The following is a 17,967-nucleotide window of genomic DNA, read 5'->3' on the forward strand; positions in this document are numbered from 1 at the left end:
CAAACACACACACACACTCACTAACACACACACACTAACAAACACACTCACTCACACTAACAAACACACTCACTCACTAACACACACACTCACTAACAAACACACACACACACTAACAAACACACACACTAACACTAACAAACACACACACACACTAACACACACTCCATGTGTTTAAATTAAGTTTTTATTAAAGGTCATCAAGCTCACAGCAAAATGAAAACAAACTTAATGGAAACTGATAAAAAAGAAACTGCTGCAGGAACAAGGACCCCCCAACTCACTCACTCACACTCACACACACACACACACTCACTAACAAACACACACTCACTAACAAACACACACTCACTAACAAACACACTCACTCACACACACACACTCACTAACAAACACACACTCACTAACAAACACACTCACTCACTCACACACACACTCACAAACAAACACACACTCACTAACAAACACACTCACTCACACACACACACTCACTCACACACACACACACACACACACTCACTAACACACACTCACACACACACACACACTCACTCACTCACACACACTCACACACACACTCACTCACTCACTCACTCACTAACACACACTCACACACACACACACACACACTCACTAACACACACTCACACACACACACACACTCACTCACTCACACACACACACACACTCACTCACTCACTAACACACACACACACACACACTCACTCACACACACACACACACACACACACACTCACTCACTCACTAACACACACTCACTCACTCACTAACACACACACACACACTCACTCACTCACGAACACACACACACACACACACACACACACACACACACACACACACACACACACACACACACTCACTCACAGGTCAGCTGTGACTGCAGTAATAAATTATATGTACAGTCCAGGTCCATCCGTGACTCCCACGGGCGTCGTGGTCACTCGGCTGCGTTGTTGCCAGAATCTAGTGAGGAAAGAAAACAGCCATGAATGAAAACCAGAACGACAACACGCGTGTTTATGTGACTTGGAACAAACACGCAACCGTTCTGATAAAGCAGCAGCAACTGACAGCAAGTTAGCAATGCTAACATAAAAAGTGGGAATCAGGTTCATAACTCAAAAGACCAAACGAGCTCAGCCTGTTAACGGGTGGCGTCCCGTCACTGTGACAGGAAGTGGATCAAACACTGGTTGTGGACTGAGAAAGGAGGAACGTTTTTTGCAGTTCTGGTTGGGTCTGCATCTTACTTTTGAAATACTGGACCGGTCTAGTGTGGGTCCGGGTAGCTTTCTGGTGTCTTCAGGTATGAACGTGCACTTCTGGACTCTAAACTAGTCCACATCAACAGGAAACTTAAGATGACCTCAACTCCAGGACACGCCAGCAGCTCTGGGCGGGAAGATTCAGCCAACCACAGCAAACCATTCTGACCCCCCCCCCCCCCCCCCCCCAAGACCAGATTGTCCTGACCTGGATGATTAGAAACTACCTCCAGAGCAGCAGGGGAACATCAGGTCCACTCACTCTTTCCATCACAGGCGACGATCTTGACCTTGTCGACCTTCACCAGGTCGGTGACCTCCCTGAACTCCACGTCGTTGAGAACAAATGTCCAGACGTTGTCACAGAACCGGTAGGTGTTCAGAGACCCCTGAGGATCACAAAGGCCCTCAGTTACTCTGGGGACCACATCCTCCACTGCCAGGCATCAACCTGCTCCTGTTCACATGGAACGTTCTTCCAACACGCTTCCTGCCATGATGAGCCAGCAGCACACGGCTGACGTTCATGTTGAAGTTCAGCTGCACGAGACAGCGTTGAACAGGTGAGGAGCAGAATCCAGCTGGACTCACCTTGAAGTTGACTCTGTTACGGACCCGGTTAGCCAGCGCCGTATTGATGGCTTTATCAAACTGGAGGAGGACCTGCAGAGCCAGCTGAGGGGTGATCTGCTGGGTCTGAAAACACACACACACACACACACACACACACACACACACACACACACACCACTTTGTTCAAGCTCCACTTACTGACACTTGGTGTTTTCAAGAGGTTACGGCTTCATTTTTGTACTTGGACTTCTAAACAAAGAAGCCGCCATGATGGCTTCACGCTCTCCGGTTCTCCGGGTCGCAGCACCGGGAGCTGCTGCCGGACGTGCACGAGGTCACAGACAGGGAGTCCTCCGTCAGTGATAGTGACGTCCTGATCTCTGATCTGTATTTGACCCTCGGAGCTCGTCAGGTCAGTGCTGGAGACACCTGGGAGCCTTACAAGCACGACGAGGCAAAATAAACAGACAGAAACCATCACCGTGGTAACAAATCTCAATAAGAGAAAAACTCGCATTAGGACGCTCGACGGACTTCAACAACTTGGCAAGGAGATCATAACTTCCGGACGTTGCTGAGCGGCTGCAGAGAGAAATTAACTCGAGAGTCACACCTCCACATACGGACGACCAGGACGTTCCACTCAAGCTGGAATCCTGGAGCAAAGAAGCTGAAGTAACGCGGCTCCTGCCGTTAGCACCATGCTAACTGGCTAGGCTAGGCTAGCTAGCTGTTACCAGCGCGGCCGCCTCACCTGTATGAGCTCGTCCAGACTCTCCTGAAGGCTGTTTCCCAGAGTCGTGTTTCGGTACAGCTGGTAGGCCATGATGGAAGCTTCTAGACGAACAGGAACCTGCGGTAGAACTGTCCTACACACGGAGCTAAAGGTGCTGGCGGGGTTCACCTCTCTCCTCCACACAGACTGGTCGTAGCTCAGCGGCGGACTTCCGGCTTAAAATTTCAAAATAAGATTCGCTTAAGCTTTTTGATTTATGATGACCGTAAAGCTGCGGTGAAGCAACCTGGATGCGGCTCCTTTACTCACGTCACTGTAAAATCACCCAGATGAATTTGCTCACGGGTAAAAGAAGAGGTCTCCCTCCAAAAGTGTACTCAAATTAAAGAAGAGACGAATATAATATTATTGAATTTACTCTTCCTCTACTGCTTAATTTGTAAGTCATAAAGTGCTGGAACGCAGCTCAGGGACGAGAGGGGCGCAGGTCCCGGAACAGAGACACAGGACATGCTGAGAACAACATACAAACGCCCTCTTGTCATGCTGCGGGCTCACAAGCCTCCACTTCAAATCATATCCATGGTATAAAGGTTATGAGGATAATTTATGATTATTTTAGGCTGCTCAGCGCAGGCGAATGCCACATCACCACAGGTGAGACTCAAAGTCGACAGTCAGCAACTCAGGTCCAGCTTGGAAAACAAACAAAAAAGAGCTCACAATAAATCGCACAAATCCTCCTTTGTTATTACGGTATTTAAAGACTGGCACGGCGGCCTATTATTAGACGGTATGCTGACCATTTAGTTGTCCAAAACACCCCACATCACGTTAGACCGGGCTTGGCCGGCTGAGGTGAACCAGGCCGGCTGAGGTGAACCAGGCCGGCTGAGGTGAACCAGGCCGGCTGAGGTGAACCAGGCCGGCTGAGGTTGTTCTGGGGTCCAGATGCGGTCAACATGACCTGTGAGAGGAGCCTCCTCATCAGAAGCAGAGTTCCTGACCGCAGCGAACGAGGAGCAGGGAGGTTCAACTCACGCAGACACTCAGAGTGATCCAGTCACAGGCCACGATCATTGAGGAATGGGTGGACCAGAATTAGGTTACTAAGGTAACCAGTCCGGATAGAATAAAGACTTATTTTTAAATAAAATATGTCGGCTATTCCAAATAAAACACATGGGCAGAAAATCTATGTTTCTAGAGTCAAGACCAAGCTGAAAGCATTTGTTTGTGGAATTTGGACAAAGAAAAGGGAGTTTTCTCTATAATCACATCAAAGTAAAAAAGTTAAGACCTCCAATCTCAGGAAACATAGAATGAGGAATAAAGTTCCAGGCAGATGTGGGCTTGCATGGTTGAATCCAGTCAGTGGTAGAAGGGTGACCTCCGCTCAGGCCACCAGAGGCGCCCCTGAGTCCTGCTCCTCCACAGAGAGCCAAGAGGAGCTCATCAACAGCGGGCTGCTGCGCACGTGGGACAGAAAGCTCATGATCGGGATGAGGAGGGGCAGGCTGTGAGTTGTGAGCGGGGGCGTGGCCGAAGGGCGTGAATACATTCATGTGTTGAATTAATAAGAACATTACTTATTTTTTCATTTGTGTCAATTCATATCAACTGAAGCCTTGATAATCGTCACTCGGATGCTCAAGTGACGGTGAAAGAACGAGCTCCACTAGAGGGCAGCAAACGCCAGCACAAAACACGGTGTCTGCCGTGTTTGATGCTGGTGGTGGGGGTCCCCTGTGGTGATGGTGGTGGAGGTCCTCTGATGCAGCTGTACTAGTAAATGTCTGTCGAGTCCAGCCATCAGAACATCTGGTCACCACCTCACCTGACTGGCGGCAGGTGTGTTTCTGCCATGACATCACACAGCACCGCTGCAGGTACCAGGTGGTCAGGTGCTGGTGTGAGTGGGCGGCTCGTCCTCTCAGGCTCACGCAGCGTCTGGCGAATGGTGGCTGCTGATGCACTTGTAGGTTTTGTTTCAAATCAACCAGGCAGATTTTCCCTGTCGGGAGGTCGTGACCTCCGTGAGGTGGCATGCTGCCGTCTCTCCCCCGCTCCAGTGTGTGTGACTCAGCTGCAGCCTCAGATTTGCTGCTCTCAGCGCTTCTGTGTGATGATGCCGCCGTTGAGCGCTCTGCTCGCTAATGAACAGATCTGTTTCGTCAGCCACTCGTCTGACCTCTGACCTCTGTCAGGCAGCACGCGGCAGGCTAATAAAGCTCCGGAGCGTCTGGTAGTGCGGGCGCATTTATTGGGTTGGACCAATGGCTGAAATGGGGGGGGGGGGGGGGGTGGCTCAAAATGACAAACGATCCTGGGGCGTTGTACTGATGACGCGTGTGTGAGCGTGCCGACAGGAAGGACTGATGATGATGGATTCACCCAACAGGAAGTGCTTCCTACCAGTAATGAGAGCGTCAGTCTGAATTACAGCAACAACACAGCATCCCCCCCCTCGGTCTGTCTGGTCACCATGGTAACATAGTCAGGGTGGTGTCTGACTACTTGTTGGACCTTGACAGTTTAAAGGCTGTGTGAAGGTCAAAGGTGACAGGTAGACACAAGCTGACTGTTCTTCTCTCGCGACTGCAGAGACGCGTACAGACACGACGGCCATGGCAGAGCGGCGAAGACACCAGAGCCTCACAAACACTTTTGGACTTTGACAACTGCGATCTTAGTTGGAGCTGCCAGCAGTGGTGGGCGGAGCCTCCCACCTTCACGATGACCCAGTGAGTGGAGGAGTGTGTGTGTGCATGTACTTGTACATATATGTGTGTGTGTATGTACTTGTACATATATGTGTGAGTGTATATGTGTGTGTGTATGTACTTGTACGTATATGTGTGTGTGTATGTACTTGTACATATATGTGTGAGTGTATTTGTGTGTGTGTATGTACTTGTACATATATGTGTGAGTGTATATGTGTGTGTATGTACTTGTACATATATGTGTGAGTGTATATATGTGTGTATGTACTTGTACGTATATGTGTGTGTGTATGTACTTGTACATATATGTGTGAGTGTATATGTGTGTGTGTATGTACTTGTACGTATATGTGTGTGTGTGTATGTACTTGTACGTATATGTGTGTGTGTATGTACTTGTACGTATATGTGTGTGTGTGTGTGTATGTACTTGTACATATATGTGTGAGTGTATATGAGTGTGTGTGTGTATGTACTTGTACGTATATGTGTGTGTGTATGTACTTGTACGTATATGTGTGTGTGTATGTACTTGTACATATATGTGTGAGTGTATATGAGTGTGTGTGTGTATGTATGTACTTGTACGTATATGTGTGAGTGTATGAGTGTGTGTATGTACTTGTACGTATATGTGTGAGTGTATATGAGTGTGTGTGTATGTACTTGTACATATATGTTTGAGTGTATATGAGTTTGTGTATGTACTTGTACATATGTGTGAGTGTATATGAGTGTGTGTGTATGTACTTGTACATATATGTGTGAGTGTATATGAGTGTGTGTGTGTGTGTATGTACTTGTACTTATGTGTGTGAGTGTATATGAGTGTGTGTGTGTCTGTACTTGTACGTATATGTGTGAGTGTATATGAGTGTGTGTGTGTATGTACTTGTACGTATATGTGTGAGTGTATATGAGTGTGTGTGTATGTACTTGTACGTATATGTGTGAGTGTATGAGTGTGTGTGTATGTACTTGTACGTATGTGTGAGTATGAGTGTGTGTGTATGTACTTGTACATATGTGTGAGTATGAGTGTGTGTGTATGTACTTGTACATATGTGTTTGAGTGTATATGAGTTTGTGTATGTACTTGTACATATATGTGTGAGTGTATATGAGTGTGTGTGTCTGTACTTGTACGTATATGTGTGAGTGTATATGAGTGTGTGTGTGTATGTACTTGTACGTATATGTGTGAGTGTATATGAGTGTGTGTGTGTATGTACTTGTACGTATATGTGTGAGTGTATATGAGTGTGTGTGTGTATGTACTTGTACGTATATGTGTGAGTGTATATGAGTGTGTGTGTGTATGTACTTGTACGTATATGTGTGTGTGTGTATGTACTTGTACGTATATGTGTGTGTGTATGTACTTGTACGTATATGTGTGTGTGTGTGTGTATGTACTTGTACATATATGTGTGAGTGTATATGAGTGTGTGTGTGTATGTACTTGTACGTATATGTGTGTGTGTATGTACTTGTACGTATATGTGTGTGTGTATGTACTTGTACATATATGTGTGAGTGTATATGAGTGTGTGTGTGTATGTATGTACTTGTACGTATATGTGTGAGTGTATGAGTGTGTGTATGTACTTGTACGTATATGTGTGAGTGTATATGAGTGTGTGTGTATGTACTTGTACATATATGTTTGAGTGTATATGAGTTTGTGTATGTACTTGTACATATGTGTGAGTGTATATGAGTGTGTGTGTATGTACTTGTACATATATGTGTGAGTGTATATGAGTGTGTGTGTGTGTGTATGTACTTGTACTTATGTGTGTGAGTGTATATGAGTGTGTGTGTGTCTGTACTTGTACGTATATGTGTGAGTGTATATGAGTGTGTGTGTGTATGTACTTGTACGTATATGTGTGAGTGTATATGAGTGTGTGTGTATGTACTTGTACGTATATGTGTGAGTGTATGAGTGTGTGTGTATGTACTTGTACGTATGTGTGAGTATGAGTGTGTGTGTATGTACTTGTACATATGTGTGAGTATGAGTGTGTGTGTATGTACTTGTACATATGTGTTTGAGTGTATATGAGTTTGTGTATGTACTTGTACATATATGTGTGAGTGTATATGAGTGTGTGTGTGTATGTACTTGTACATATATGTGTGAGTGTATATGAGTGTGTGTGTCTGTACTTGTACGTATATGTGTGAGTGTATATGAGTGTGTGTGTGTATGTACTTGTACGTATATGTGTGAGTGTATATGAGTGTGTGTGTGTATGTACTTGTACGTATATGTGTGAGTGTATATGAGTGTGTGTGTGTATGTACTTGTACGTATATGTGTGAGTGTATATGAGTGTGTGTGTATGTACTTGTACGTATATGTGTGTGTATATGAGTGTGTGTGTATGTACTTGTACGTATGTGTGAGTATGAGTGTGTGTGTATGTACTTGTACATATGTGTGAGTATGAGTGTGTGTGTATGTACTTGTACATATATGTTTGAGTGTATATGAGTGTGTGTATGTACTTGTACATATATGTGTGAGTGTATATGAGTGTGTGTGCGTGTGTATGTACTTGTACATATATGTGTGAGTGTATGAGTGTGTGTGTGTATGTACTTGTAAGAGTGTATGTACTTGTACATATATGTGAGTGTATATGAGTGTGTGTGTATGTACTTGTACATATATGTGTGAGTGTATATGAGTGTGTGTGTATGTACTTGTACATATATGTGTGAGTGTATATGAGTGTGTGTATGTACTTGTACATATATGTTTGAGTGTATATGAGTGTGTATGTACTTGTACGTATATGTGTGAGTGTATATGAGTGTGTGTATGTACTTGTACGTATATGTGTGAGTGTATATGAGTGTGTGTGTATGTACTTGTACATATATGTGTGAGTGTATGAGTGTGTGTGTATGTACTTGTACGTATGTGTGAGTATGAGTGTGTGTGTATGTACTTGTACATATATGTTTGAGTGTATATGAGTGTGTGTATGTACTTGTACATATATGTGTGTGTATATGAGTGTGTGTATGTACTTGTACATATATGTGTGTGTATATGAGTGTGTGTGTATGTACTTGTACATATATGTGTGAGTGTATATGAGTGTGTGTGTGTATGGACTTGTACGTATATGTGTGAGTGTATATGAGTGTGTGTGTGTATGTACTTGTACATATATGTGTGAGTGTATGAGTGTGTGTGTATGTACTTGTACGTATGTGTGAGTATGAGTGTGTGTGTATGTACTTGTACATATATGTGTGAGTGTATATGAGTGTGTGTGTGTATGTACTTGTACGTATATGTGTGTGTATATGAGTGTGTGTGTATGTACTTGTACGTATATGTGTGAGTGTATGAATGTGTGTGTATGTACTTGTACATATATGTGTGAGTGTATATGAGTGTGTGTGTGTATGTACTTGTACATATATGTGTGAGTGTATATGAGTGTGTGTGTATGTACTTGTACATATATGTGTGTGTATATGAGTGTGTGTGTATGTACTTGTACATATATGTGAGTGTATATGAGTGTGTGTGTATGTACTTGTACATATATGTGTGAGTGTATATGAGTGTGTGTGTATGTACTTGTACATATATGTGTGAGTGTATATGAGTGTGTGTATGTACTTGTACATATATGTTTGAGTGTATATGAGTGTGTATGTACTTGTACATATATGTGTGAGTGTATATGAGTGTGTGTGTATGTACTTGTACATATGTTTGAGTGTATATGACTGTGTGTATGTACTTGTACATATATGTGTGAGTGTATATGAGTGTGTGTGTATGTACTTGTACACATATGTGTGAGTGTATATGAGTGTGTGTGTGTATGTACTTGTACATATGTTTGAGTGTATATGAGTGTGTGTATGTACTTGTACATATATGTTTGAGTGTATATGAGTGTGTGTATGTACTTGTACATATATGTGTGAGTGTATATGAGTGTGTGAGTGTATGTACTTGTACATATATGTGTGTGTATATGAGTGTGTGTGTATGTACTTGTACATATATGTGTGGGTGTATATGAGTGTGTGTATGTACTTGTACATATATGTTTGAGTGTATATGAGTGTGTATGTACTTGTACATATATGTGTGAGTGTATATGAGTGTGTGTGTATGTACTTGTACATATATGTTTGAGTGTATATGAGTGTGTGTATGTACTTGTACATATATGTGTGTGTATATGAGTGTGTGTATGTACTTGTACATATATGTGTGTGTATATGAGTGTGTGTGTATGTACTTGTACATATATGTGTGAGTGTATATGAGTGTGTGTGTGTATGGACTTGTACGTATATGTGTGAGTGTATATGAGTGTGTGTGTGTGTATGTACTTGTACATATATGTGTGAGTGTATGAGTGTGTGTGTATGTACTTGTACGTATGTGTGAGTATGAGTGTGTGTGTATGTACTTGTACATATATGTGTGAGTGTATATGAGTGTGTGTGTGTATGTACTTGTACGTATATGTGTGAGTGTATATGAGTGTGTGTGTATGTACTTGTACGTATGTGTGAGTATGAGTGTGTGTGTATATACTTGTACATATATGTTTGAGTGTATATGAGTGTGTGTACGTACTTGTACATATATGTGTGAGTGTATATGAGTGTGTGTGTGTGTATGTACTTGTACATATATGTGTGTGTATATGAGTGTGTGTGTATGTACTTGTACGTATGTGTGAGTATGAGTGTGTGTGTATGTACTTGTACATATATGTTTGAGTGTATATGAGTGTGTGTATGTACTTGTACATATATGTGTGAGTGTATATGAGTGTGTGTGTGTGTGTATGTACCTGTACGTATATGTGTGTGTATGTACTTGTACGTATATGTGTGTGTGTATGTACTTGTACATATATGTGTGTGTATATGAGTGTGTGTATGTACTTGTACATATATGTGTGTGTATATGAGTGTGTGTGTATGTACTTGTACATATGTGTGTGTATATGAGTGTGTGTGTGTATGTACTTGTACATATATGTGTGAGTGTATATGAGTGTGTGTGTATATACTTGTACGTATGTGTGAGTATGAGTGTGTGTGTATGTACTTGTACATATGTGTGAGTATGAGTGTGTGTGTATGTACTTGTACATATATGTTTGAGTGTATATGAGTGTGTGTATGTACTTGTACATATATGTGTGAGTGTATATGAGTGTGTGTGTGTGTATGTACTTGTACATATATGTGTGAGTGTATGAGTGTGTGTGTGTATGTACTTGTACATATATGTGTGAGTGTATGAGTGTGTCTGTGTGTATGTACTTGTACATATATGTGTGAGTGTATATGTGTGTGTATGTACTTGTACATATATGTGTGAGTGTATATGAGTGTGTGTGTGTGTATGTACTTGTACGTATATGTGTGTGTATATGAGTGTGTGTGTATGTACTTGTACGTATATGTGTGAGTGTATGAATGTGTGTGTATGTACTTGTACATATATGTGTGAGTGTATATGAGTGTGTGTGTGTATGTACTTGTACATATATGTGTGAGTGTATGTACTTGTACATATATGTGTGTGTATATGAGTGTGTGTGTATGTACTTGTACATATATGTGAGTGTATATGAGTGTGTGTGTATGTACTTGTACATATATGTGTGAGTGTATATGAGTGTGTGTGTATGTACTTGTACATATATTTGTGAGTGTATATGAGTGTGTGTGTATGTACTTGTACATATATGTTTGAGTGTATATGAGTGTGTATGTACTTGTACATATATGTGTGAGTGTATATGAGTGTGTGTGTATGTACTTGTACATATATGTGTGAGTGTATATGAGTGTGTGTGTATGTACTTGTACACTTATGTGTGAGTGTATATGAGTGTGTGTGTATGTACTTGTACATATATGTTTGAGTGTATATGAGTGTATGTATGTACTTGTACATATATGTGTGAGTGTATATGAGTGTGTGTGTGTATGTACTTGTACATATGTGTGAGTGTATATGAGTGTGTGTGTATGTACTTGTACATATGTGTGAGTGTATATGAGTGTGTGTATGTACTTGTACATATATGTGTGAGTGTATATGAGTGTGTGTATGTACTTGTACATATATGTGTGAGTGTATATGAGTGTGTGTGTCTGTACTTGTACGTATATGTGTGAGTGTATTTGAGTGTGTGTGTATGTACTTGTACGTATATGTGTGAGTGTATATGAGTGTGTGTGTATGTACTTGTACGTATATGTGTGAGTGTATATGAGTGTGTGTGTGTATGTACTTGTACATATATGTGTGAGTGTATGAGTGTGTGTGTATGTACTTGTACGTATGTGTTTGAGTGTATATGAGTGTGTGTATGTACTTGTACATATATGTGTGAGTGTATATGAGTGTGTGTGTGTGTATGTACTTGTACATATATGTGTGAGTGTATGAGTGTGTGTGTGTGTATATACTTGTACATATATGTGTGAGTGTATGAGTGTGTGTGTGTGTATGTACTTGTACATATATGTGTGAGTGTATGTGTGTGTATGTACTTGTACATATATGTGTGAGTGTATGAGTGTGTGTGTGTATGTACTTGTACATATGTGTGAGTGTATGTGTGTGTGTATGTACTTGTACATATATGTGTGAGTGTATATGAGTTTGTGTGTGTGTGTGTGTCTGTACTTGTACATATATGTGTGAGTGTATATGAGTGTGTGTGTATGTACTTGTACATATATGTGTGTGTATATGAGTGTGTGTGTGTATGTACTTGTACATATATGTGTGAGTGTATATGAGTGTGTGTATGTACTTGTACATATATGTGTGAGTGTATATGAGTGTGTGTGTATGTACTTGTACATATGTGTGTGTATATGAGTGTGTGTGTGTATGTACTTGTACATATATGTGTGAGTGTATATGAGTGTGTGTATGTACTTGTACATATATGTGTGAGTGTATGAGTGTGTGTGTGTATGTACTTGTACATATATGTGTGAGTGTATGAGTGTGTCTGTGTGTATGTACTTGTACATATATGTGTGAGTGTATATGTGTGTGTATGTACTTGTACATATATGTGTGAGTGTATATGAGTGTGTGTGTGTGTATGTACTTGTACGTATATGTGTGTGTATATGAGTGTGTGTGTATGTACTTGTACGTATATGTGTGAGTGTATGAATGTGTGTGTATGTACTTGTACATATATGTGTGAGTGTATATGAGTGTGTGTGTGTATGTACTTGTACATATATGTGTGAGTGTATGTACTTGTACATATATGTGTGTGTATATGAGTGTGTGTGTATGTACTTGTACATATATGTGAGTGTATATGAGTGTGTGTGTATGTACTTGTACATATATGTGTGAGTGTATATGAGTGTGTGTGTATGTACTTGTACATATATTTGTGAGTGTATATGAGTGTGTGTGTATGTACTTGTACATATATGTTTGAGTGTATATGAGTGTGTATGTACTTGTACATATATGTGTGAGTGTATATGAGTGTGTGTGTATGTACTTGTACATATATGTGTGAGTGTATATGAGTGTGTGTGTATGTACTTGTACACTTATGTGTGAGTGTATATGAGTGTGTGTGTATGTACTTGTACATATATGTTTGAGTGTATATGAGTGTATGTATGTACTTGTACATATATGTGTGAGTGTATATGAGTGTGTGTGTGTATGTACTTGTACATATGTGTGAGTGTATATGAGTGTGTGTGTATGTACTTGTACATATGTGTGAGTGTATATGAGTGTGTGTATGTACTTGTACATATATGTGTGAGTGTATATGAGTGTGTGTATGTACTTGTACATATATGTGTGAGTGTATATGAGTGTGTGTGTCTGTACTTGTACGTATATGTGTGAGTGTATTTGAGTGTGTGTGTATGTACTTGTACGTATATGTGTGAGTGTATATGAGTGTGTGTGTATGTACTTGTACGTATATGTGTGAGTGTATATGAGTGTGTGTGTGTATGTACTTGTACATATATGTGTGAGTGTATGAGTGTGTGTGTATGTACTTGTACGTATGTGTTTGAGTGTATATGAGTGTGTGTATGTACTTGTACATATATGTGTGAGTGTATATGAGTGTGTGTGTGTGTATGTACTTGTACATATATGTGTGAGTGTATGAGTGTGTGTGTGTGTATATACTTGTACATATATGTGTGAGTGTATGAGTGTGTGTGTGTGTATGTACTTGTACATATATGTGTGAGTGTATGTGTGTGTATGTACTTGTACATATATGTGTGAGTGTATGAGTGTGTGTGTGTATGTACTTGTACATATGTGTGAGTGTATGTGTGTGTGTATGTACTTGTACATATATGTGTGAGTGTATATGAGTTTGTGTGTGTGTGTGTGTCTGTACTTGTACATATATGTGTGAGTGTATATGAGTGTGTGTGTATGTACTTGTACATATATGTGTGTGTATATGAGTGTGTGTGTGTATGTACTTGTACATATATGTGTGAGTGTATATGAGTGTGTGTATGTACTTGTACATATATGTGTGAGTGTATATGAGTGTGTGTGTATGTACTTGTACATATGTGTGTGTATATGAGTGTGTGTGTGTATGTACTTGTACATATATGTGTGAGTGTATATGAGTGTGTGTATGTACTTGTACATATATGTGTGAGTGTATATGAGTGTGTGTGTGTATGTACTTGTACATGTATGTGTGAGTGTATATGAGTGTGTGTGTATGTACTTGTACATATATGTGTGTGTATATGAGTGTGTGTATGTACTTGTACATATATGTGTGAGTGTATATGAATGTGTGTGTGTATGTACTTGTACATATATGTGTGAGTGTATATGAGTGTGTGTGTGTGTATGTACTTGTACGTATATGTGTGAGTGTATATGAGTGTGTGTGTGTATGTACTTGTACGTATATGTGTGAGTGTATGAGTGTGTGTATGTACTTGTACGTATATGTGTGAGTGTATATGAGTGCATGTGTGTGTGTGTGTGTGTGTGTATCACCTCTTGTGGCCTCCTGGTGGCGCTGTGACTCCAGTGTGTCCTTGTTCACTCATGCCTGAGTTTGATGCCTGGTTTCTGCTTCTAGCGTCTGCCTTTACCTGTCTACCTTTACCTGTCTGCCTTTACCTGTCTGCCTTTTCCTGTCTACCTTTACCCGTCTACCTGTTATGGTCTGGGTTTATTGTGTTTAGGTTTCCCCCTCCTTCTCCTTGGTTTCCCAGGCAGTGCAGGCTGGTGTTCGGGGGCGTGGCTGACCTACCTCCTGGAGGAGCACAGCGAGGCACACCTGGTTTCCATTTGCAATTCCCCAACTCTCCATAAGAACCTGGCTCAGCCTCCACTCCTCTGCCAGATGATTCCCGTTGATTCTTCCAGTGGTGGCCAACGTTAAGACACGATCTTCTGCTCTGGCCTCGTGATTGGTTACTCAGTTTGTAATTTTCTCCAGTATTGTGAGTTTGGTGCTTGACACCTTTTTCAGTTGTACTTTGTTTTCTTGACTTTTCTCCCAGCTTTTTCTGCTGATTTCTGTTGTTACTTTTCGAATAAAGATATCTCTTTGTGAACTTTGTGCATTTTGAGTCTGACCGTTTCTCTGGCCATAACACTGCCTTTACCTGTCTGCCTTTACCTGTTTGCTTTTACCTGTCTGCCTTTACCTAGGTTGTTTTTTCCACTCACGAGTGTGTGTGTGTTCTTCTTGCTACATAGTGAGGACTAGAATACGTATTTAACCAACAGAGTGAGGACAACACATGAGGCCGGTCCTCACATCTTCAAAGGGCTGTTTGAAGGTCAAGACTTGGTTTTAGGGTGAAGCTTAGAATCAGGTTCTGTTAGGTTCAGGGTCAAGGTTAGGGTCAGGCTGTCAGTTGAGATGGTCAGGGGGAGGGGCTAGGGAATATATTACATCAATGAAAGTCCTCACAAAGATGTAAGTACAAGGATCTGTGTGTGTGTGAGATGATTCATTAGCGGCTGAAAGCTTCGCTCTGTCTCATCATCATATTAATGAGGTCATTCACTATGCAGATTCAGTCTTTTGAGGCCTCACAATTAATTGTTCTTGTTGACTCTGCTAATTATTTGTTAGCTGATGTAATTTGAGGATTAAGAAAATGTCGCTGTTACGAGATTTGCAGGAGTGTGAGGACGTTACGTAACCAACACCTGCAGCCATGTTGCTGACACGTCCTGGAGAAGTGAGGGAGGGAGGAGTCTCCAGTCAGAAGTTATTCTGTTTTAAAAGCTATCCTCTGTATCCGGCTCATTAAGGGTGACGAGTGATTGATCCCATCCTCGTCTGATTGGCTGGCAGGTGCGTGTTAAAGCTGAGGACCGCCCACGTGGTACGGCTCGAGTTCAGGGCCTGTTTTCACTAAAGGTCCTGCAACCCCAGTGTCTCTTCTTGCTTCAGGTCCCACAGCCAGACTGAGGCGGCGCAGGCCGGCGTCAAACGCTCGAGCGGTCCGGCGCTGTTAATTAGACTGTTAATGACCTCATCATCACTCAAGATGGCAGCCACCTGATTCTGTGCTGCTTCACTCAACCTGCAGATGTTACACCTAACACAAGAGGGCGCTGGTGAACCGATGAGATCAGGTTTCCTCCATACATCCAGACCGTGATTGAAGACGGCAAACCAACACATCAACGCTGTTCGTTTGCTGGGACTCTCGCCGTGATGTCACGGCTGCCTGCACTGACTGCAACAGTAAAAGTGGCCGTTTGTGCAACTATGCAAATATTATTCTCATAAATTGGAATGGAAATTTAGAATTAAATAGTTTTGACTTCTCTTTTCCGACTGGGTTCATTACAATGAGACGTGATGATGGCGGTGCAGTCAGCTCTGTTTTGACATCGTCAGTTAATGACGCAGATCATTTTATATGATGACCCTGCGGTCTTGGCGACCACCCACCAGCCATGTTGCTGACGCCCAAGACAAGCGGTCAAGTTCCAGGCCACCACAGAAGAGGACAATTAGAAGAATGTTAAAGAGTTGATTGGGATGGCTTGAAAGCCTGTTTGCAGAAGTGTTCAGTGAAATACAGCAGCAACCCTGGAACCCTCGTTGGTTCTGTTGCTCCTGGCATTCCGGTTCTCTGGGGCTGCGACGGGAAACGCCCACTCTGATCCCGGTTCAGTTGCTCCCTGAGTTGTGCTTTCTCATCCTGGCTGACATGTGCCTCATCAAATTACTCTGCTAAAACTGAATATGTCCTTGGGTGTCGAATCATGTCTTTACTGACCGACCTTCCAGTTCTGGATTATTCCTGTCGAACAAATATGGCCGATCGAATGAGTTGTGTAACTGTGAAGTCACCACTAATCTGAATGTAAACACAGCGTTTCATTGTTTGAGAGGCTGAAGCTCGTTCAGATGGCAGCCCCCCCCGTGTCCAGCCTGTCACTCTTTTCACTGCGAATGCTGCTTACTGACCCCTGTTGAACGTGGGAGGGTCAGCAGAGCTCGGGAGGAAATCATTGGCTGTGACACAGGGAAGCCCTCCCTGTAGACGGGCGGCCATGTTGTGTATTTGTTGTCATTTCTGGGACAATAAGATAATTAGCAACGACAAAATGGCCACTTGGTCAGGAAGAAGTTATTTAATGGGTCTGAAATATTGTTTGCAATGGCTGATGGGAAGAGTAGTTCCAGAAATATTGAAATATTTCTGTACTTTCTGTCTTAAAGCTCTGATTTCTTCATGTTCCTGTCGCCATTTTGGCCAAATCAAAGACGCTGAGGCCTTCTTTTATCCGCTCACTGATTCTGAAGGCGGCAGGTCACTGCTGAGCTCCTACACGCCATGAACATCTCATTTGTATGATTTTCTTTTTGAACATGTTAAGAATTTCTGAAGCTGTCAAATCTCATAATCTTGTGTGTGTGTGTGTCTTCCAAAAAAATTAATTACAACAGTCTAGCCAGTTTTCTAGCTGTTGGTCCAGTTAATAAGCGCTGAGCCATAATTAAATTTGCAGCCGTGTGACCTTGAGATTTAAAGTATAAAACATGATGGATGGAAGGAGGAAGGACCGCCCCCCCATCTACAGTATTAATGTCATTTATGAGCCCTGTCAGCGTACCTGTCCTTATTTCTTTTTCACTGTATTTCCAGGAAAGTGGAACAACATGTCAACAGACGGCCAGCTGAAAGCAGGCGAACACAGGGGTTAGGAGGTCACAAGCTCTCAGGACAAATGATGGTTCTTTTTGTTCTTTGAATTGACACAACTGTCGATCCCGAATCCGGCTGGACTCGACTCTGCCCGTCATCTCAGTCTCAGAGGACGTCAGTCAGACTCTTTCCTGTGTCTGAATGCTCATAAATCACAAGTGTTGGTCAGCAGTTGAGTGTTGAGGGAGAGTTTAGTGTGCCAATGTAGAACCACGCGTGAAGGACGCCGCAGGTGAACCCCAAACTGGCCTGACGTTCGGCACACGCGTCGTCACCTGTGTTCATCCAACAGTTAGATTCCCCCCCCCCCCCGCTCACTGCTATTAGATGGCATCTGGTCTTGACATCTATGACATCATCATCAAGATATCTGATAAGGATATAATTCCCGCTGCACGGT

The 17,967-nt window shown here is 42.0% G+C and overlaps 1 protein-coding gene across 1 annotated transcript; it reads right to left on the reverse strand.

Moving 5' to 3' along the window:
• Positions 1–169: 169 nt before the first annotated feature.
• Positions 170–2,821, reverse strand: gtf2a2 (general transcription factor IIA, 2). The gene is made up of 4 exons (XM_086191508.1): positions 2,617–2,821; positions 1,881–1,985; positions 1,552–1,678; positions 170–987 (listed from the first exon to the last, which is right to left on the reverse strand). Exons 1-4 carry the CDS (start codon positions 2,686–2,688, stop codon positions 962–964), a joined length of 330 nt encoding a protein of 109 aa, XP_086047634.1. The 5' UTR covers positions 2,689–2,821; the 3' UTR covers positions 170–961.
• Positions 2,822–17,967: the final 15,146 nt, after the last annotated feature.

This window comes from Aulostomus chinensis, chromosome 2, assembly GCF_037954235.1.
Source record: "Aulostomus chinensis isolate RoL2024-O1b breed Wild chromosome 2, RoL_Achi_v1.0, whole genome shotgun sequence".
Classification (NCBI taxonomy): domain Eukaryota; kingdom Metazoa; phylum Chordata; class Actinopteri; order Syngnathiformes; family Aulostomidae; genus Aulostomus; species Aulostomus chinensis.

Excerpts from the sequence above, each read along its gene's own strand:
- gtf2a2 (XM_086191508.1), bottom strand. The coding sequence starts at position 2,688 with ATGGCCTACCAGCTGTACCGAAACACGACTCTGGGAAACAGCCTTCAG. Across the intron at positions 1,679-1,880 it reads GTAACAGAGTCAACTTCAAG|GGGTCTCTGAACACCTACCG; the intron begins GTGAGTCCAGCT and ends TGTGATCCTCAG. Across the intron at positions 988-1,551 it reads CGTCGCCTGTGATGGAAAGA|ATTCTGGCAACAACGCAGCC; the intron begins GTGAGTGGACCT and ends TTTCCTCACTAG.